This window comes from Bactrocera dorsalis, chromosome 5 (assembly GCF_023373825.1).
Source record: "Bactrocera dorsalis isolate Fly_Bdor chromosome 5, ASM2337382v1, whole genome shotgun sequence".
Taxonomy (NCBI): domain Eukaryota; kingdom Metazoa; phylum Arthropoda; class Insecta; order Diptera; family Tephritidae; genus Bactrocera; species Bactrocera dorsalis.
In genome coordinates, this window is record NC_064307.1 from 71,541,118 (window position 1) to 71,561,591 (window position 20,474).

The window sequence follows — 20,474 nt, forward strand, 5'->3', positions numbered from 1 at the left end:
AGAGTAAAATTGCATCTTGCCGCTTTAACTTAGTATATTTGTGTACAATCCTTGCCCTAAATAATAAAAAAAAAAAACAAATTATCTAAACAAATATAATTACATTAAATGGAATTTATTGCCAGAAAGACTTTTTCAGTTTCAATGCGCAATTCTTAAATATGTCATGTAATTTAGGGCTTCATATCCTACGAAAAAATCGCGTACACTACGAGGTAAAAATATTTATGCAAAAAGTACATATAAAATATCCTTAATGTTAAATAAAAACTTAGAGCAGCACTGACGGATTAATGAGCATGCCTTCTAAAGAAAACAAAATTAATAAATAAATGGCAAACTATTTGTTGTTAGCTTATATTGAAATTTGCAGCGGTTACAGCTACAGTTTATAGAAGGCTAAAATTAAATATTCCATTAATGGAAAAAATTCACATTGCAGATTTCTCTTTAATTAAAGAAATATAAGCTGAGCTAAAGGAAGGGCTGTGGTGAGAAAACTCAATGTCAGAACGGTTAAACGAGTTTTTCATATATCGACAAAACGAAAAGTATTATTAAATACTTCTTCGTGCAAACTAGTATATCATACATTGTCCTGACTGTCGTGGGTTGATTGTAAGTCAGGCATATGAAATTGTGACAAGTGTTGTTGTTGCTGTTGACCAACTTTAGCTGTTGGCCTGGCACTTTTCGAACTATTAGAATCAATGGCATTAGCCATATGTTCGATGAAATTCTCAGAGCTAGTAATTGAGGGTCTTAGTTCATGTGGCGTACAACTAGACGATAACTTTGTAAGAGGTAATGGTGTTGGTTGTGGCGTTGCTAAATTATGCGATTCATTAGTTAACGTGTGGTGAGTTGCTGGTAATATTTGTCTAACTTTTGCATTTGTTGATTTGTTTGCTTGCAATTTATTACGAGCGCTCGCATTTGGGCTTGCCGCTGCATTTGCTCGTATTTTCGGACACTCGCTTAATTTAGCATGCTTTTGCGTTGATTCGCAAGCATTACGCGGCGGCTGCAGCTCCTCACCTAAATTATTCTTTCGCGGGCGTCCACGTTTACGATTAACTGTGGGATTGGAGGCTGGTGTCTTTGGCGATGTTTGCGCTTTGATTTGAGAATGCTTTAAAATTGGCCTAGGTGTTGGTGGGCGCTGTTGTTGTTGTTGTGCTAATAAAGCTTGTTCCCGTTCATCGTTGTACTGGAGTTTAGCTTGCACCGGTAAAAGTGGTGTTAATGTGGTATACACTCGATTTTGTGATTGTTGTTGCGCTTGTGGCGCTTGCAAAACAGTTTGGAGTGGTGTTTCCTGGCGCAAGCAGTCGAATTCTGTTTCCTGATTTTGTTGTATATCACCGATTATTAACGTACTTGCGGGTTCTAGAAATTGTATTGGTTGCTGCGGTGTATGTTGTTGCATTGTTATTGACATACCCTCGTTAGTTGTTTGTACACCATTATTAAGCATGTAAGAGGGCGTGGTAACTGTTTTTGATAATGCATTTGCACGCGGAACATTACGAAAGCTGCGCAATAATTTTGCAGTTGATGTGGTTGTAGTGGGGACAACAGCAGCTGTAGTTGCTCTGCTCGCGGCATCTTCAGAATTTTTTATTATAGCTTGCAGCTCAAGTTCACTTATTTTTAAGTTATCGCTAAAATTCGGTGGTGCTTGCAAAGTGTGTAGCTGATAAGGATATTGCACAGGTATTTCTGGTGTCGTGTTTAGTGGAATGATGGCACAATTCGACAGTGTTGTACTTGCAGGTGTAAAATGCGTACGTGTATGTGGCGTCGTTAGTATATATCTAATATTATTATGGTTGTGGAATAGATCAACACTACCGGACAGCGTTGAAGCCTGTGCATATTGCTGTGAAAATAATGGTGTATTACTAACACTATCAATACTGATGTGTGGTATTGGTTGTGGCACCTGATTTGCTTGACTTGACGCTTGCAGACTGGCGATGGGTTGCGGTTGCTGTTGTTGACACGGTGTTGAGTGTTTGTAATGCAATGTGGCGGTGGGTTTGCATTCTACAGTCACTGATTGTGGAGTGTGATGATAATGAATAGTGGGTGTGTGGCTATGTAATGGGGTGTTACTAGGTTGCATGTGGCTTACTTTACTGTTGGATGTGTTTTGTGTATGCGACTGCGGTGTGACTGCTACACTTGCTGGTAAATTACCACACTGAGCTTTCGACACTTTTTCTACACGTTTAGTTGCCATCTTTTTAGTACTGGAATGGGCATTGGGTTTTACGTGCAGTTGCGTATGCGTGTACTGATAATTATCATTCCTACGTTGTATAGTCTTTTTGTGTTTTTCACGCTTTGGCGACACTGCTGCTACTTGATTGCTATCAACTGTAGCGATAGCATGAGTTTTATAAGTTGGCATAGCATAACTTTCAATTATAGTGTCACCCATATTGTAGCTGCCATTAGCAGCTATTTCGTCAATTATTACTGTATGTAAATTGTCATTAGTAACGTCTAAGCGCCCAGTTGTGCCATGTTCATGACTATGGGTAACATTTTGTTCATATACAACATCTGTACAATTTAGTGGCTGAGTCACTTTGTCAGGCGATTTTTCATGTGGCCAAGGTACAATTTTATTTTGATCTCCCTCAGCATTTCCTCCGCTTGCGGGTTCTAAAGTCGGTGGAAAGGCGTTTACAAAGCGTTGTGCGTTTGTATTTTCATTCGTGGCAAGTATAGGGGCGTGTTCGTCAAAATTAAAAGTGATCGCATTCTCATAATTAGTGGCGCCGGCATCTGCTGCAAATGGCACCGCATCTATATTTGTGATTTGTAATTCCGGATTGGGTATACTCGTTATTAAGCCGCTATCTTCTACATGCTGCCAATTGCCGGCATACAACTGTAAATTTTGGAAATTTGCATTGATAACTTGAAGGGGTGGTGGTACCTGTTGACTGACCACTGCTTCACCAATATCACTACAATATTCCATAGCATGTCTTGGATTAATTTCGATGTTATGACTGCTATCAATCAAATTGGTGGGATTCACCACCGCCGTTGGTATAATAGTTGAATTGTTAGCATTTGGCTTTGTTGTAGATGGTTGTGTTAATTGCTTGAGCAAACCATGTATACGCGCACGTATACCCAGCACTGGTGGCTCTTGCTCCTGTAGAATGCTTAAGGCTAAAGATAGGCTTTTCACCATTTTCGACATGCTTGCCGTCAATATAATGCATTCGTCATTGTCATTTAGTATCGATATGGTGCCGTCTTTGTGGTATTTCATTAGAAGTGGTTCCGAAATTGCATTGCCGTCATCGTCGGATTGTGTAGCTTGTGCGAGTAAGGCGGCGTGTGCTTCGGCTAAGGCCTGCTTATCAACAAATAAATTTCGTGCAGAGTCTATTATGGCGGGCACATCGATAAGCGTCATTAATTTTTGTAAATACTTTTCAAACTGGCAGAGATTCGCGTAACGTGCTGGTGTGGTCGTATAGGAAACTGGTATAGTCGCCGCACCTTGATTCATATCAAATTCCACCGCGCTGCAAAAGTTTGTCGTTGTATTCGTAAAGGTAATGTTCGGCGTTTTCGGTTCTTCGCTTGTTTTTGGCGCCATTTCACGGCGCTTACGTTGTGGCGTAACAATTTGCACACGTGCAGGCGCACGTACGCGTGCTATGTTGCTGTGCGTTGTTTGCGTTTGTGTCAGTGAGCCGAGACTTGGACAGGTTGTTAATGATTTTTCATCATTTGTAGACGTTGTTGTTGCACAATTATCAGTTGTACTAGCTGTTGTAGTTGTTGGAAAGTTGTGTGCACTGTGCTGTGCTAAAGTTGTTGCAGCGCTGGCAGGTTCGATGTCTGGAAAACTGAATATTGCATTGGGCTTATCATATATTGTCTCAATAGTTGTTGTAGGCTGTTTAATTAATGGTAAAATTGGTGATAAAGTTGCTGGCTTTGTCAGCTGCTGTGACTGTGTGATTGTGGGCATTGCTATTATTTCGTTATTTTCCAAGGATTGTTTGGATTTGTTTGTTGAGCATATTTTGATTGTTGGTAAGATCGTTGCATGCGTCTCATGCGCATTTTCAGCAGTTTGTGTTGGTTTTGTTGTAGCAATATTTGAGCTTATTTTAAGTGGCGAAGTCATGCCACTATCTGCTGTTGTAGTGTGTATTTGTGGCTGCGTAAAGTTGTCGTATTCTAGTTGATTCATTTGTTCGCCAGCGCCTTGTAAATGTGTTGCATGAATGGAATCCTGTTCGGCAAAATTAAGCTCGTCTATTTGCGCCAGATCTATAATGCTTTTTCTATCACTTGGCTCTGCTTGGTTTATGTTAAGTTCACAATTTGTAAATGTCGGCATGTTATTAACGTTCAAATCGGTAGCCACAAGCCCATTATTTGGTATTGTTGCTGAAAACAACTGGTAGTTACTTGAGTTTGTTGGCGCTACAGAATGTGGTGGATCGCTGGTAAATTCCACAAATTCATTTTGATTTAAGAGGGAGGTATTAAAGTCGTAGGCACTGTTGGATATAGGCGAGGGCTTAGTTAAATTTATTGGACTCTTCGGTGAACTAAAATCATTTATGAACTCTTTGGATTCTTGTTTAATTTCCTGTGTACTGATTATAACATCGTTGCCTATATCAAAATCATTTTCTGCATATTCTTTTGTTGTAAACAGGGTGCCACTTGGCTCAAAATCACTGACAGTGTCAGCATCGTTTAAACAAACCGTAACCAGAAATTGATCGTCATAATTTGATAGCATAGCTTCATTTGCATGATCATTAAAATTATCATTGCTGTGTTGAAAACTCATTAAGTCCTTTATAACTTTTTCCTTAATTTCCGAAGTGGTAATGCTTTTAGGACCAGCTGATAAATCTGTTGCAGTTACATTCGTAGTGTGTTCTTTATGGTGGTCTTCATTCAGTGTAAGGCCTTGATGATCAGGCACTAGAATATGTTGCGCAGGTGGCACTTCAATGCCATCCAGTTGTTCTTGAATAGTGGCCATGATTTGTTCCCCCATTTGCTGTTCCTTTGTGAGTGCTTCAGTATTATTTTTTTGTTTGATAGTCTCTTGAAATTGTATATTTGTCACAGCTCCATCCGCTACAGCATTAAGATTAACCACATCCTTTTGATCTTCCAGCGTCGCTCTTTCATTTTTTATGTTTGGAGGTTTTGCTGGTGTATCTTTTCGTTCTTCTAGCAACGCTCTCGCAGCTGTTATGTTTTTTGCTTGTTGTGGGTTATTATTTACAGCCTGATCCGGTTTCTCTACCAGCAATGTAGCAGTTTCTGTCATATTTTCAGCTTCTTGAGACGTATTATTTATATCCTGATCATTTTGTTCTTCCATCAATGCTCGCCCTTCTGCTATTTTTTGACCAATTGTTGATATATCCTTTGTAGTCGGATCGTTTTGATCTTGTCGTAAAGTCCTCTCAACAAACTCACTTTGATCCGATATCAAATTTTCAAACGTTTGAATTTCGGTTCCAACCTGAAGTGTAACTTCTTTTTGCTGATCTTGTACTATATTTTGATCTCTGGAAGCATCATTTACACCCGGTATAAGGTTTTTATCAATATCATCTCTAGTATGTTGTTTAGATTCAAATACTAGATCGTGGTTTTTTTTATATGGACTATCCACTATTTCCCTCATAGTTTGTTGTTCAGCTATTGTTTCCAGCCTATTACTGTTGTCAATATCCGTCTGGTTATTAAATGAATTTTCATTAGTCGCATGTAATACTTCATTTGTACGAGTATTTACTTCAATTTCCTTTACTTTATTTGAAAGAACAGCGTTCTGTTCCTCTTTTTGTGCGTTTTCTTCAATTTGTTGTTTAAATGTTGCTTCCACTCTTCTTTTGTTTCCAAAATCCGTTTCTCCACTTTGCATTGTTTCATTTGTGCTTTTAGATTTATCACTTTGATATTCTCCTGTATAATTTGTGTTACATTGGTAATCTCGTGCTTGAATATCTGTAATTGTCTGTTGTTCAATTGGTGTTTCCACATTCTTCGTGTTGTTAAATTCGTTTTCCTTATTTCTATGCGCTTCAGTTGCCATATTTGCTAATTTATTTGGTTCATATGAATTGCTGCCCTGTGATATCATCGTCATAAGATCGCTTTGTTCTGACAAAATCACTGCAGCATTACAGAAATCTTCTTCCAAAACGCCAGAGATGTTTCTTCTCTTCTTTAATGGCAAACTAGGTGAAGGACTAAAACTCTCACAAGCGAATAAGTGCTGACTTACTAAGCTATCTGCCGTAGCAACGCTTTGCTTGTTTCCTACACTTTCAGAAAACTTCGAATCGGAAATTTGTCTATGTCTTGAAACACTGCTCGTATTAAATATGTGCCCCACATCAGTTTTAAACTTGGCATTTCTTCTGGCTAAAGCCGCCAAAGCCGCTTTAGAGGTTGTCGGTTTTTCGGATAAATACCAATTTTTAGAATGATTACCTATTATCTCGTCAAATCTTTTTATACGGGCGATAGGTATCGAGACTTTCAAACTTGGCGCTGTGCATTGTATATCACTATTTGTCTTAGGAAGTACTTCAGTATCACCACTGACTTCGTTTGGTACATCATATTCATTTCTTATAGACGTTTCTGAAGGCTTTGTTGCATAATTATGCTCCAAACTAGTAGCCGCCATTGTATCCATCATACTTGTTGGTATTAATTCGGAAAGCAAATCGTCATTGCCTATAATAACATCATGTTCTAAATCTAACAGCGACAAGTCTTGGAAACTTGTACTCGTAGTGGAAAGTAATTCGACTACCTGGGCCTGCGATTGCATTACTTTAAAACTGGTTGGTTCATTTTTATACAAATCAGTAGCTGAGTTTACCGTTGCTGTAGTGCTACAAGAACAACTGTTCGCGAATGAACTCGAGCTATCGCTGGCCGTAAAACTAAATGTAACACTACTACATGGTGGTGTGCAGACTTCGGTTGGCGTGTGAATTGCCGATGGTATTTTTAAATTAGCATTCGCGATTATACGCACCGAATGATTATATTCTTCTAAAAGCTTATCAGCTTCCATATTGGTTTTTAAAGTGTTGATAGCATCGGATTCGTTTAGATATTCATTTCGATCGGTTATTTGTGAAACACTCAAATTTACATTGGAATCCTTTTCCATAAACTCAGCAACATCTTGAAAATTCACATCACTTTTGGTATCTAAAGTTAAGCTGGTGAAGTTAGATATATCTACTAGTGGCGCTGCTTCATTGTTTTCTGGTAGTATAGCCGAGTCCTCATTGAAGATAATTGGCTCGGTAGCAAGATCATTAGTTAATATAGCTCGCTTCGTTGGAGATTGTACAGTATTCAGTTCTATACCATTTCCAATTTGATTTGAATCACTAGTTTTCATAAATTCTTTGCTCATTTCTTCAATGGAAAGCAACGTTCTGGTTTCCTTAAAATCAGCTGTTGAAGAGTTTTCACCAACCTGTGTTACATGCTGCTCAGTTTGGTCGCCAATAAAAGTCTTTCTTTCAGCATTACCTTCAATTATGACCTTTTCTAAAATCGGTGCGCTTTTATCCGCATCAGTTTCTGTTTTTAAAGAGTTCTCCGAATCAATTGTTTTAATAGGTTTGCCTTCATTTAAGTCCAATACACTTGTATCTCGAGAATCGGTTCTGAAAGCACTTTCATCGAGGAGTGTTACACAGTCCGGTGTATTTAAAACAGGATCCTCAATATAAGTTCTTATTTCAGTGCAAATTTTGTTTACATCTTCATCTAAAACAGTAGTTTTATCCGTTGTTAAAGTTTTCTCTAAGTCACTAGTTTTCATCAAATTTCTCATGTCTTCACCTAAAACCAATGCGCTTGTTTCTTTTGTATCACATGTTGAAGAACTGCCATTGAAGTGTTTTACAACCTCTTGCGTGTTGGAAACTGAATCTCTAGTAAAAACCTCAGTTTCAATATTATCTTTATTTTTCATTTGTTCTAAAACGGGTACGCTTATTTCGTCTGTTCTTTCTAAATTTACCTTTTCTGAATCAATTGTAGCCTTAGATTCGCTTGTTCTAAGACTTCCACCACGGGCTGTTATGTCAGCCGGTGTTTTTAGTTCTGATTCTCTAATATAAACAGAAGTTTCCGGGCAACTTTTGTTTATAGTTTCCTCGGGCTCAGCCTCTACGTCTTTATTTTGCGTTAAACATAATTCTTGGCTTAAAACCTCGCCACTAGTTTCATTACTATTTTTAATTGTCGCTGGTATCGGCAGTTTGCCGTCGTTTGCTAACGCGCGTTCTTCCTTTAGCGCTGCGCTGTTACCTTCAATACTATTTTCGGGGGCACATGTCATACCCAAAACTTTTAGTTTCGCTTTCTTTTGTATTTTCTCATCCTCAAATTTTTCCTCTTGTACTACAGCTTTAACTGTTGAATTGTCATTTAACGCAACAACATTTCGCTTAGGATATCTCTTATTTATGCTTTTCACCGTTTCCGATCCTTCACTAGTTTGCTGTTGTAGCGCGATTTCTTTGGTTGAACTGAGGTTTACAGGTTTTAAAGTTTTGAGGACGAGGGTTGGTTTTACGAAAACTGTCTCAAAAGTAAACGTGTCGTTTTCTGCATTTTGCGCTGCTGTCACTGTTTCACCGCCACTATTTTTCGCGACATTCTCTCGTTTTTCGATTTTCATACGCTTCGCCGAACGCTCTTCAGGAAAACAAGTGGGTTCAACTGAAATCATTTCAAAACCGTCAAGCTGTTTATTTTGTAATATTTTGGCAACAGCAGGCGGTTCAGAATGCGACTTTGGTGACAATTCTAAAGCACAATGTTTTCTTAATTCTTTCAAGTCATATATTTCTTTACTACTAAATGGGCTTTTTGGTTCAAGAACTTTTTCGCCTACTATATTTTCACATTTTCTACGTTTCGTGGACGTTTTCTCTGCCAACGTAGCATGCACTTTGGGTTTCGATTTTCTACCACGTGCAAATGGTTTAATCGGTTCAATAACTGCATTCTCCGTGACCATTTGTAGACTTGAATTGAGTGCCGCGGCAAGTCTTCTTGTTATCGGCCGATGTGACACATCACCGAACTCCGTTTCTAAATTTAACTCGTTCTGCGCCGAGCTTACTGGTGGCTCCTTTGTCTCGACTTTTGTTGGTACTTTTGCTCTTGCTAAGCGTATTTTTATACAGCGCTTGGTACGTGTATTGTTGACAGGTTTTATGGTGTCTATGTATTCGGGTGGTGACGCTCGTAGACTTGTATTTTTGATCACTTTCCATTGCTCAGGCTTGCGCAAACTGTATCTCTTTCTCAACGCAGACTCACCAATGCCCACACCAACGTTGGAAAGCTCACTATCCGAAGATGTAGACTCTTTTGGGTTATGTTGTGTCGGTGCTCCGGTACTGACTTTGTTCGTTATTGCTAAATCCGAAGTGCTTTTAGGCAAATTTTTTACTATATTTTGACTTTGTGCTTTTGTGTTAACGACCGATTTTGCATTTTCGCTAGTAGGTGAAATCTTAGTTGTTGTTGGCTTTGACGTTCGGGGCGATCTACGTTGCTCTTTTACTTCGTATTTGGTCTCTTTTGTATCTTTTAGTGTGCTAATGAAGCTTTCAAAATGTGAAAGGAAAGTCGAACCCGGTTTGGGCGACTTAGAAAAAACCGAAACATTATCGGAATTTCCGCATTTTTTGGTTTCTGGCGAACTTTTGGAGATATTAACTACTTTCAAGTTACATGTTGTTGCAGACTTGGCCGAATCTTGCATATGCTGAACATTGTCGCTCAAATTAAATATCTGCATATCGTAATCGATAGTTTGCGAGACTTGAGTGTTATCAACAGTAACAGCAATAGTTTCGAGTTGTTTGCGCGAAGCTTGCTGGTGTTCATAAACAGTATTGACGCTATCGGTTCCAACAGCATTATTAATAATACCGGTCTGACATTTGAACATGGCAACCGATTTGATTTCAGTATTTTCTACAGCAACTGTTTCAAGAGCAAGATCCTTGGATTTTCTCTTAATATGCTCCACAATACAAGTTTCACGATCAGCCACATGCTCGCCATATTTTTGTACTGCAGCTTCGGCAAGCCGCTCCAAATTAGTTTTGGGACCATCACCACTAAAATAAATGCTATTTGACTCAGTTGTTTTCGGATTTACTTGTATGCAGGTATCATTTTTCCTTAAGCTATTTTCATGCCTTTCAATAACTTGATCAGTTACATTCGCATTTGTTTTTGGCGTCACAAGAGTTTCTGATAGTACAGTTAAATTCCTATAAGGCGGTAGTAAATTTTTGGCATCACCTGTGTTTTCATTGTCGTCACGGGTTTCTCTTTCAACAGGCACTATATATTCAGATACTTGTGTAGTAAAGGTCAGCGCTTCAACCGATTTGACAGCTGCTACCAAGCAGGCGAGCCCATCGTTCTTTGCAATTTTAGGTTTAAATATATCCGTAGGAACTACCATTTTCTCAGTTTGAACCATGTCTACTTTAACATCAGCATTATTTGGAGCGATTTCTAAACATTCCCTTTGCTTTATTTCTTTATCTACCTTGCACATACTTGTATTTTCTAAATTAATATTGAAGCTGGTATTCTGTTCCGCTTCAGCATAAGTTATTTTTAATTCCGATTTTTTTCCATTCGAACTTTCCATGCGCTCCTCAAATACAGCACTTACTGTAGAGTTAGATTTCTCAACGCTATATGTGGGTATATTGTTTTCGCTCACAATAGCTGAAATTAATGTCTCTCGGATTGTTGATTCATCTTTTTCTTTATCTACCTCGCCTATACTTGTATTTTCTAAATTAATATCGAAGCTGATATTCTGTTCCGGTTCAGTACAAGGTATTTTTAATTCCGAATTCTTTTCATTTGAACCTACCATGCCCTCTTCAAATACAGGACTTACTGTAGAGTTAGATTTCCCAACGCAGTATATGGGTATATTGTTTTCGCTTACATTTGCTGAAATTAGTGTCTCTCGGATTGTTGATTCGTCTATAATTATAGCGGTTGCATCAGCATTTATCGCCGTCATTTCATTTGTCACACTGTCAATTTCCATATCCTCTACGTGATATATATTAGTTGCAACGGATATTTCATTTTCAGCCGCTGTGTAAGTGACTCTTTCCTGCACATCACGTTCCTCAACACTAGTGACGCTCTCTTCCAGGATTTTATTCTCACTTTCCTGTCTTAAGGTATCCTGTAATATTACATTTGGTTCCGTAGTATTACGCCCGGTCTCAAACATCACCAGCTCTTCAATAACTTGACCTTCTGTAAGTACCAGACACTCTTCAGTTGTGGCAATGTTAGTGGTCGGTATAACGTCAGATATTTCAGCAACATCTTTCAGTATTTCTGCAGTTTCAACAACATTTTCTATCGTTTCAGTTATATGCACTGCCAAATTATCTTTTGCTTCTTGAGATTGACTTTCTTGCGAATTCTTATCTAAACTTTCTTTAGTCTCTGCCAAAGTTTCTTCAAACTCGTACTCTTTTGACTGATTACTACAGATTTCTTTAATTGCAGTATTTGTTTCCGCTGTTATAGAATGAGTGCAATTATTTTCTTCGTTTATTTTTTCCGTGTTCCTTAAGCTCTTTTCCGCTACATCGAAATTGCTTTCCAAAATCTGCTCGTTAACTGGGTCCCAAATATCCGTGCATGTCGCAATAACGCTTTGCAATGTTTCAGTAAAAACTGTTTCTTCTTGGTTCGAAGCCTTGTTTTTGGAGTTCTCTGTGGCGTACGCATTTTCATCAACTTTATTAACAAGATATTGCGATAATACCATGGTTTGAGCAAAACAATTGTTTTTTTCTTCTAACTTACTTTTATTCTCACAAATCACCGTTTCTAATGTATTCTCGTCGATAAAATCATCTAAATGTGTTACAGACTTATTCAAGTCTGCTTCAACATCCAATAGCTTATCAGCATTTTTTCCGGCTGTGTCCACATTTTCGTTACCAATGCTATTAGCCACCAACTGCACACTTCCAACAACTCCCCCCACATCAGTGTTCGAACTGGATTGTGTTGTTGTGCATTGGATTGATTTAAAGTTATGTACACTACACTCGGTACTCTGCACAAATGTCTCTGTACTCGTACTTGTACAAATGTCACTACCTGTTATTAACTCCAAGGAATGTGCTCTGTAATCTTCCTCTTTACTTGTGCTCTCTACATTAGCAACTGTTTGTTTTTCGCTACACTTTTCTTTAACTAAACCTATGCTATTATCGTCCTCTCCAGTGCTAGAATCTACATTAGGCCCTGTAGTTGTTGAAACATTCGAATTCTGCTCTTCTCTTTCTAACTGTTTTTCCAATCCTCTTACATTATTATCAACAATACTAGCAATATTATCGCGACCCTCATCGCCAGAAATATGCATAATGTCAACACTTTCATTTCGTGATTTATTGGTTGATGAAATATCTTTTGGCCCAAGTATTATTGTAGTGCTATTTAAAACATCACACGCTTGCATTTTGGACATATTGCTATTACAAAAGGATATACTTTTTTCGTAAGTGTTTTTACTTTGAATTGGTTGAGTAGAAACTAAATTCGTGTTCTTATTTGCACTAACATTAATGTCAATAATATCATCATCATCATCGGAATCAAGTATTATTGTGGAAGAACTTTTAGAGATTTTCGTATATTTACATGTTTTAATTATGTCAACGAAATTCCTACCTTTTTGTGCCATTTGCTTAAGTGATTCGCTTGTGGAAGAGGTTGAAGATGACGGTGATGAGAAACGTGGGTGGGGTGAACTTGAGAAAATAGGTTGTCGACTGCTGGGTTGGATTTTACTAAGATGTATAGCTGGTTTTATCGGCAATTTAGTATGAGGACGACGGGTTGGCCCGATGGGATTATCGTTGAATTTCACTTGTTTTTTCACCGGTTTGTCTTGGACATGCTGAAAGCAAAAATATTATTTACATGCTATTATACCTTACAGTCAGGATTGTGAATTTTATAATTAAACAATTTTGGATTCAAAATTAAAATTTATATTTCTAAATCCCGATGTTGAGATTAAAAACTAAATTTTATTTTTTACCAACATCCCAAAATTTCATTTTTAGACCCGATGTTATTTTTTAATCCCGTAATTGGGATTACAAAATAAAGAAAATATTATTTCAAAAGTTAATTCAATTATTTTTTGAATTTATTATTTGCAACCCTAATTACATCCCTTATAGATTTATGTGATTATATTTACCATTTCTGTCTTGCTATCTGCTTTATTTCGTTCGTTAAATGTAACAGTTTTCTCTTTGCTATCTGCACGTTTATAATGGTTTTCACGCTCATAACCCGTGAAAAATTGTTGACTAGGCCGCTGTAGCGCCTGTGAAAATATAACTTTGCCTAGTGTTGTTGTTGATGACGATGCTGTTGATGGCAAGGATTGGTATTCATCATCTTCCTCTTCATCATCGGTATTAACTTCTTTTCTATAATAGCCACCAACGCTACGGCCAACTACACCGTCATTAACAACAGCACTATTAGCACGCTTATAGTGATTTTTAGCTGCGTTGAAATTTAAACCCATTTCATCGCATGCATCGTGAAATTCTATATCTTCATTCCCGAAGCGTTCTGGTCCAATATCTAGGCTGAACCGAGATGAATTTATCAAATGCATATTTTGTTTACCCCTAACGGTAAAAGAGTTAACAATGAGCGGTACTGTGGATTCAGCCGTTGAGACAGCAGCAATCGCCGACTTTTTCGTACCGACTGCTGCGCTATCACCCTCACCATCAAAATCTCTTGTTCTTTCATAAGGTTCTGACCTTATCTGATTTTTAGTTCTAGGCGCGAGGTAAGTTCTAAGACAATTGGGCGAAATTCCATTTGCTGACAGCGCCTCATCCTCAGATAGCTCTTTATCATCACTTGTGCCACCATCGAGACTTGTGTAATCGGTATCGAAAGCATCACAATCTTGATATGATTCTGATGGATCTAGTATACTGCCAGAGAACAATTCGCCATCGGAATCAGAGTCTAGGCAAATAACTTTTTCCGACTCATCAACTTGCACTCTCTCTGCTGCACGCTCTTTCAGCTTAGTAAGCCATTCTAAAGGTTTATCTGCCGAATCAAAAATTGACTGTTGATCATCTTCCTGTGTCAGATCCACACATTCAGTTTGGTCTGATGCTGGTATTCTGCGGTATAAGCTCTTCGGCTGTTTGGATGCTCCTGTGTAGGTGGCACCAAAATCCCAAAAAGGCGTATTTATAACTTCATCCTGGAAATAGATATATGTAACTTTATAATTACGTGTATATTTTAATAACTAAATTATATATTTTTTTAATTAATCAGTTAAGGTTTAAGTCATTTACTCAAGCGAAAAACAAAGCGTAATCACAATGATGGCGACTAACTGCGCACCATTGTTTTGGCTATGATGTTCAGCTTCAGCCTCAGACCTTTTACTTAAACATCATGTACAAAATAAAAGGTTAAGTTATTTGCAGCATTTGGACATTATTTTATTATACTTACTATAACAACTGCAATGTCATCTTCTCCATCATTCAATGTATCATCACAAATTGCGGCCTAATATAGAAATAAATTGTTATTATGCAATTAAATTATAATAATATGTCGATCTTACATTTCTCAAATCGTGAAAAAATTTTAAACTATTTAATATATCTTTAACTGCATGCTTGCGTGTGTGTATCGTTGGTAGATGATTAGCATACATTGGATTTGCATGTAGCGTCTTGGTTGGGCACATAAAATGTTGGGCACGGTTAATTAGTTCTACTTGTTCAAGTGGATCTCGTAGCATCTCTTTCCATATATGCAATATTATAATATATTGCACAAATAACTTATCTGGCATTTCTTTTTGACACCATGTGTTACTGCTCGTGGCGATTTCTACCAAATAGGTGCTAAAATTGAAATAATAAATTTTAATATTTTTGCGATTAATAATATACATGTACAAATGTTTTACTTGAAAAGCGGTTCCATTATAAAACGTGCTGAATATGTATCGGGCATGTGAAGGAACATTCGCAGTATGTTTTCTTTGGCCAAAGGCTAAAATTCATTAAAAAAAAAAATTTAATAAATTTGGTATAAATTTAGTTAAATTTGATTTGATTAACAATTAATTAACTTACCTCATTCTTAACCATTAAATGTTTATTTATGATGTGGGATATGCGGTGAATTAGCGCACATTTCTGTTGTCTTGCCAAATTAAAAGACAATCTTATTTCAAGGGAAGTATACACTGCGATTAGTTGGCTAATATGGTACAAATAGGCGCGATCCTACAAATTTCATGTAAAAAGTAAGTTATATATTTATATATAGATATATATTTGCATTAGTTAATAATTTACCTCACGACTAGACGAACAAATTTCATGAAACAAATCAAGAAGACGTACAATATTTCTCTTCAATCTACGACAGAGTACAAGCGAGGGTCCCACTCTCTCGAATTCATCTCTACAACCACTGAAAAAAGTGTTACAAGGCATGATTATTACTATTCAAAAAATTTACAACAAATCTATTACCAAGTGTAGATCTGAATTAGCTCCAACATTTTTTTCTTTAGCAATGCATTATCTTTGACATCTGTAAGCGGTGCATGCAATAAAGCTTGACGAATATGCATATGAGTTTTACGTATATGCGGAAACAATGCATCTAGGTATTCTTCAGGTTCTTTGGGTGGTCGTCTCATATGTCGCAAGCAGTCCGTTCGACGTCCACTCGTACCTTTTGCGGCTCGGAGGGTTGAAGCACTTGTAATGCTTGATGGGGTGGGCGAACCCCCACGCATTTCCGACACTGATGTGAGATCTTCAACAGAAACTGCTGGTGAATATTCCCTTGTTGCCACATGCACATCTTCTGCTTGTGGGGTAAGTTGTTTGTCATACAAACTCTGAATTTGTGGACCAGCCACATTATCGCTTTGAACCTGTTCATTCTGAGCCGATTTTCTTGCTATTGGACTGTCATATTTTAATGGAATTACTGGATTATTAGATTGCATAGAGGATAGAGTTTCAATATTTGCATTTATATTTTTATATGGCAATTCATCATTATCCATAGATACTATTGAGTCCTCCGCGTTAGTTATTTCCTTAGCTGCAGCTGATATCGTAGCTGCTGATGTTGGCAATTCTTTTTTCTGTGAAAAGGAGCTTGTCGATGGTCCATCACATAATCGTACAATAGACAGAAAATTGTCGATATCGCTTTGTTCTGCGGCCAAAGGCTTTGGGCGATCATTTACGTTTTTTCTATTTTCGGCGCAATCATCGTTATCTCGGACAACATATGTTGCCACCACCACTGTATCTGCTCTCGCTGAAACATTTTCTGATAAATTATTTGTTTTGAAGTATTGTGAGGCGGCATTTTCGGTGTTTCCTTCGACGGAGGTGTCTTCAGGTTTTTTGAATTGTGAGGCCTCCTTATCCCACATGATGCTATAAATGCGGCGCCTGAAAAACATATTGAATAATTTAGAACTTTGCGTAAAACATACAAGCAAATTTAGAAGACTATAAATTTTATATTTCCAATTTTTTCTTTACGTTTTCTTTTATGTAAACAATCATGAAACATTAAATTGTGTTACAAGCAATCTTTTCAAAATTAGGCAGAACATATCTAAAATATTAGAGTTCTAAAGTATGATTTTCAGCAAAAATTTCTTTTTAAATGTGTATTAAAATTTGACAATCGGGAGTATGAGTTTATACTAATATAAATTTAAACCTTTATTATAACTACATCCAAAGTTATGCAAGTTTAACAATATACAAAATCGTAGTTACCGTTATTTACTTTAAAAGAAAATAAACATTTCCACATTATATTTTTCGTAATTGAGTTTGAGTACTTTTTTGACCAGGTTAAGTTGTCTCAGTTGAAAACTTACTAAACAAATTCACCTGTCCGCTGGTTTTCCCACTTGGGTACAAGTATCTATATACATTTCTAGTTATTGTTGGTTTTGTTGTCGTTACTCTTTTTGTAAATGTTTTTGTTGATCCTCTTTATACTGTAATCGTTTAGAGAGCCATACTCTCACGTAGCTTTTGTTGCATAAATTATATTGGTATTTATTTTTAGAGTTTCAAACAATTCCATTATTTAGAGAAAGCTCATATTTCCATTTTTGTGTACTTATATACACAACCATCTAATATATACTAATTAATTTATGTGAATTACATTTATATACATTTCTCACTTCTTTCAACACTTCCAAATTGCGCTTGAGATTTTCTTAAATCATTCCACTACAACTTGCCACCCGGCCTACTCGTCTCACCCCTTCAATAATTTAATAGGAGTGCTGATGGCTAGAAATTAAACATGGCGTCAAAGATTAGTGCTTCACTGTCCCATTCAACGCACAAAGTATAGCGCGCTTTTCTCACAAATGTCTGAATATATTTATAAAATATAGTATGAATTGCGTATTTGCATTATTAAACTGCACTTTAGAATTAAATTTATAACTTTTTCTTCAAATATCACTGAAAAATGAAAATGTTTGGCGCACATATACGGTGTTTTACTTTTTCTTGCAGAAGTGAAAATTTACATATATACATGAAGTTAGCTGCAATAGCAAAACTAATGTCAAAACGATTTCCCACATTTCTCTAATTCGTCGACAGTGGTGTATTCAAAAATAAATTAACCCTCAATTGAGAACTTAATAACATATTTTTTAATTATATATTTGGTAAATATATGGTATTTATTAGAAACCCCGAAAGGTATTAAAAAAATTTCACTTATTTAAATAAAAGTAATCATAAATAAGTAAATTTCTTTACCGTCTTCATAAGTAAATTGATCGATAATCGGACTTTCGATAAAATTTCTGTAGTACACGATTAAGAATAAGGAACAAAATAAAAAGAGAAAAATACATGTACAAACAAATTTTAAAAAATTCACAACGTTTACTATTAAATTGTTAATATATACACACTCAATCTGTACTAATAGACTCGGAATTGTGGTTTGTAATCTGCTCGGCAATTGACTTAAATATTTTCGCTGTGTTGGAATCCGGTAATTCCGTAAGCACGGATCGTGTCGTACCCACCAACACATTAATTCGTGGATCAATTGGTAATGTTCCCAAATGTGGAACACCAGCTCGTTTAGCCAACTCAACGCCCCCATCAGAGGAAAATATATTTGTGCAGTTGCTGCATTTTGGGCATACGAATCTAAAGAAAGAAATGAATGGTAGCACATTACAAAACTTTTTTTTTATTTACCGACATACCCACTCATATTTTCCACAATGCCCAACACTTTGACACCAGTTTTACGACAAAAGGTCAGTTCCTTTCGTACATCATCTAAAGCAACGCCCTGTGGGGTAGTAACCATAATAGCGCCATCACATTTTACATCCCGCATACATTCCATCACTGTTATGTGTTCATCTGAAGTTCCTGGTGGTGTATCAATAATCAAGTAGTCCAACTCGTCCCATTTGACATCGGTTAAAAACTGTCGTATCATCATGGTTTTCTTAGGGCCTCTCCAAATTACGGGATCATTGCGATTTTTCAATAAAAAACCAATTGACATGACAGCGAGAGTTTTATCTTCCCCAGTGTAAATGGGCACCCAGCCTTCATCACATTGGTAGACATCACTTTGTTCTAAACCAAGGAGGAAAGGAACACTTGGACCACATAAATCTATATCTAGTAGGCCAACCTACAAAATAATAGGATTGAAATAATTTATACTGTTTAATATTTAAGGCACCTTCAAACCGCTTTCCCGCAACGCTAGTGCAAGTTGTGTGCTAACAGTTGATTTGCCCACACCTCCTTTTCCGGACAAAATTAATATAACATGTTTCACTTTCTCCAACATTTTTTATACAACTTTTATCAGCACAGAATTAAAACAAAGTAATGAATTTCGTCATAATAGGGTAAGCGAATTTAAAAAATCATGCTGTCAAAAACAGTTTTGTGAATCAGCTGTTTATAATAGAGTTTCCTACCTTCAAAGTGAAAATTACAAAAAAAAAATAATAATAAATATATTATGAACAATACTATATATATAATCAGTGCGTTCCGTAAATTTAGTTATGGTAGTTTGTTAAATGGATCAAGTCTTTAAAAATGTTTTATATTTTTAATGTTTAAGTATTTATGTATATGTCAACAAGGTTTATTTACGTATGAAGTGAAGAAGAAGTATAATAAAAATACAAGACAAAAAGTGTTGCGAATATTAAAACCTGCCGCGTATTAAAGCATAAAAATAAAAGTATATATATATAATATTGGATAAAAATGGGAAAGTTAACTTCACAGTTAAAACCTGCATACTCAAAGCAGCAAAAACAATATGTTTGCATAAATTGTGGATATCCTATAGCCGAATTGTATAGAAAGTATAGTAACACTGCAATCAAAACAAACCAATGCGTATGTCCACACATAAAATAGGTACCCAAATATTATTTAATATTTTATTGAGTAATTCTTTCTAACATTAGGAAAATTGTCACAAAGTGGCGGACAAATATATTGAATTTGATCCGATAATAATTCTGGTGGATGCGATGCTATTGTCCCAAGAGTCTTATAGGCATATGCTACATAACTGTGATTTTAAGGTAATACGGCGTAAACTTAAATGAAATTTTATAACTAAATATGTGGGACATGTAACCATTAGCTGAACTGGAAATTATCACTTGTGTTGCTGCTGCTGGAGTCCTTCGCATTATGGAGACAGAAAGGAAGCACAAAACAGGACGCTTTCCAAAATGAAATTATCAGCGAAAAGGGCTTTTACATATGCTGCTTGCAAAATATAATTGGTAAGAATATGTTTATTTAACATTACATTCAAACACCTTTTTTTTCTTTTCAGACTACTGCATTACTACTTTGATTTTGTTTGCTGTGACCTGTGTACATAATCCACGATTGGTTGAAAGCACTGGTTATAATAAATTTGGTTTAATTTTATTAAAAGCGTTGACAATAGCAAATTTTTCGAAAATTTTCCTCCTCCCGCTGATAGTATGGCGTGAGAATACTACAGATTTGGGTGCCAACATCCATCAAATATTGGTTAAAGGTCACCATCTACTTGCTTTGGTTTATATTTATGCTATAGTTGGAAATGTTCAAAAGCTGCAATCATTTTTCATTATATTGCCCGTGTATCTAGCAAAGGAGTACATTAAACGCCATATGTCTGTATATTTGGAATTATATTTTTGAATAAAGAAAGAAATATAATATAATATGTTGCAATTACTATTTCGTAAGCATGTAAACTAT

At 36.5% G+C, this 20,474-nt stretch overlaps 3 protein-coding genes across 7 annotated transcripts; 1 reads left to right on the top strand and 2 right to left on the bottom strand.

Moving 5' to 3' along the window:
- Positions 1-62: 62 nt before the first annotated feature.
- Positions 63-17,797, bottom strand: LOC105229493 (uncharacterized). 5 transcript variants are annotated; one of them, XM_049458216.1, is made up of 10 exons: positions 17,381-17,795; positions 17,066-17,329; positions 15,684-16,625; positions 15,504-15,621; positions 15,279-15,431; positions 15,110-15,195; positions 14,759-15,044; positions 14,644-14,700; positions 13,343-14,383; positions 63-13,033 (listed from the first exon to the last, which is right to left on the bottom strand). In XM_049458216.1, the coding sequence occupies exons 3-10, from the start codon at positions 16,604-16,606 to the stop codon at positions 587-589; spliced, it is 15,111 nt and encodes a 5,036-aa protein (XP_049314173.1). In that variant the 5' UTR covers positions 16,607-16,625; positions 17,066-17,329; positions 17,381-17,795; the 3' UTR covers positions 63-586. The 5 variants fall into 5 exon arrangements, with proteins under 5 accessions (XP_049314173.1, XP_049314175.1, XP_049314174.1 ...); XM_049458218.1 differs by lacking the exon at positions 17,066-17,329 and having other exon boundaries at positions 17,381-17,797; XM_049458217.1 differs by having other exon boundaries at positions 16,962-17,797.
- A 271-nt stretch (positions 17,798-18,068) lies between these two features.
- On the bottom strand, positions 18,069-19,156 carry LOC105229468 (cytosolic Fe-S cluster assembly factor NUBP2 homolog). The gene is made up of 3 exons (XM_011209784.4): positions 18,931-19,156; positions 18,437-18,879; positions 18,069-18,377 (listed from the first exon to the last, which is right to left on the bottom strand). The coding sequence occupies exons 1-3, from the start codon at positions 19,039-19,041 to the stop codon at positions 18,134-18,136; spliced, it is 798 nt and encodes a 265-aa protein (XP_011208086.1). The 5' UTR covers positions 19,042-19,156; the 3' UTR covers positions 18,069-18,133.
- A 102-nt stretch (positions 19,157-19,258) lies between these two features.
- Positions 19,259-20,437, top strand: LOC105229467 (protein ARV1). Its single transcript, XM_011209782.4, has 4 exons — positions 19,259-19,607; positions 19,679-19,798; positions 19,861-20,005; positions 20,059-20,437. The coding sequence occupies exons 1-4, from the start codon at positions 19,473-19,475 to the stop codon at positions 20,412-20,414; spliced, it is 756 nt and encodes a 251-aa protein (XP_011208084.1). The 5' UTR covers positions 19,259-19,472; the 3' UTR covers positions 20,415-20,437.
- The last annotated feature ends 37 nt before the right edge of the window (positions 20,438-20,474 follow it).

Excerpts from the sequence above, each read along its gene's own strand:
- LOC105229493 (XM_049458214.1), bottom strand. The coding sequence starts at position 16,636 with ATGTTTTTCAGGCGCCGCATTTATAGCATCATGTGGGATAAGGAGGCC. Across the intron at positions 14,701-14,758 it reads TTTTTCACGATTTGAGAAAT|GCCGCAATTTGTGATGATAC; the intron begins GTAAGATCGACA and ends TTTCTATATTAG. Across the intron at positions 13,034-13,342 it reads CAGATAGCAAGACAGAAATG|CATGTCCAAGACAAACCGGT; the intron begins GTAAATATAATC and ends TTTTGCTTTCAG.
- LOC105229468 (XM_011209784.4), bottom strand. The coding sequence starts at position 19,041 with ATGTTGGAGAAAGTGAAACATGTTATATTAATTTTGTCCGGAAAAGGA. Across the intron at positions 18,880-18,930 it reads TGCGGGAAAGCGGTTTGAAG|GTTGGCCTACTAGATATAGA; the intron begins GTGCCTTAAATA and ends ATTATTTTGTAG. Across the intron at positions 18,378-18,436 it reads ATTGTGGAAAATATGAGTGG|ATTCGTATGCCCAAAATGCA; the intron begins GTATGTCGGTAA and ends TTCTTTCTTTAG.
- LOC105229467 (XM_011209782.4), top strand. The coding sequence starts at position 19,473 with ATGGGAAAGTTAACTTCACAGTTAAAACCTGCATACTCAAAGCAGCAA. Across the intron at positions 19,608-19,678 it reads CAATCAAAACAAACCAATGC|GAAAATTGTCACAAAGTGGC; the intron begins GTATGTCCACAC and ends TTCTAACATTAG. Across the intron at positions 20,006-20,058 it reads CTGCTTGCAAAATATAATTG|ACTACTGCATTACTACTTTG; the intron begins GTAAGAATATGT and ends TTTTCTTTTCAG.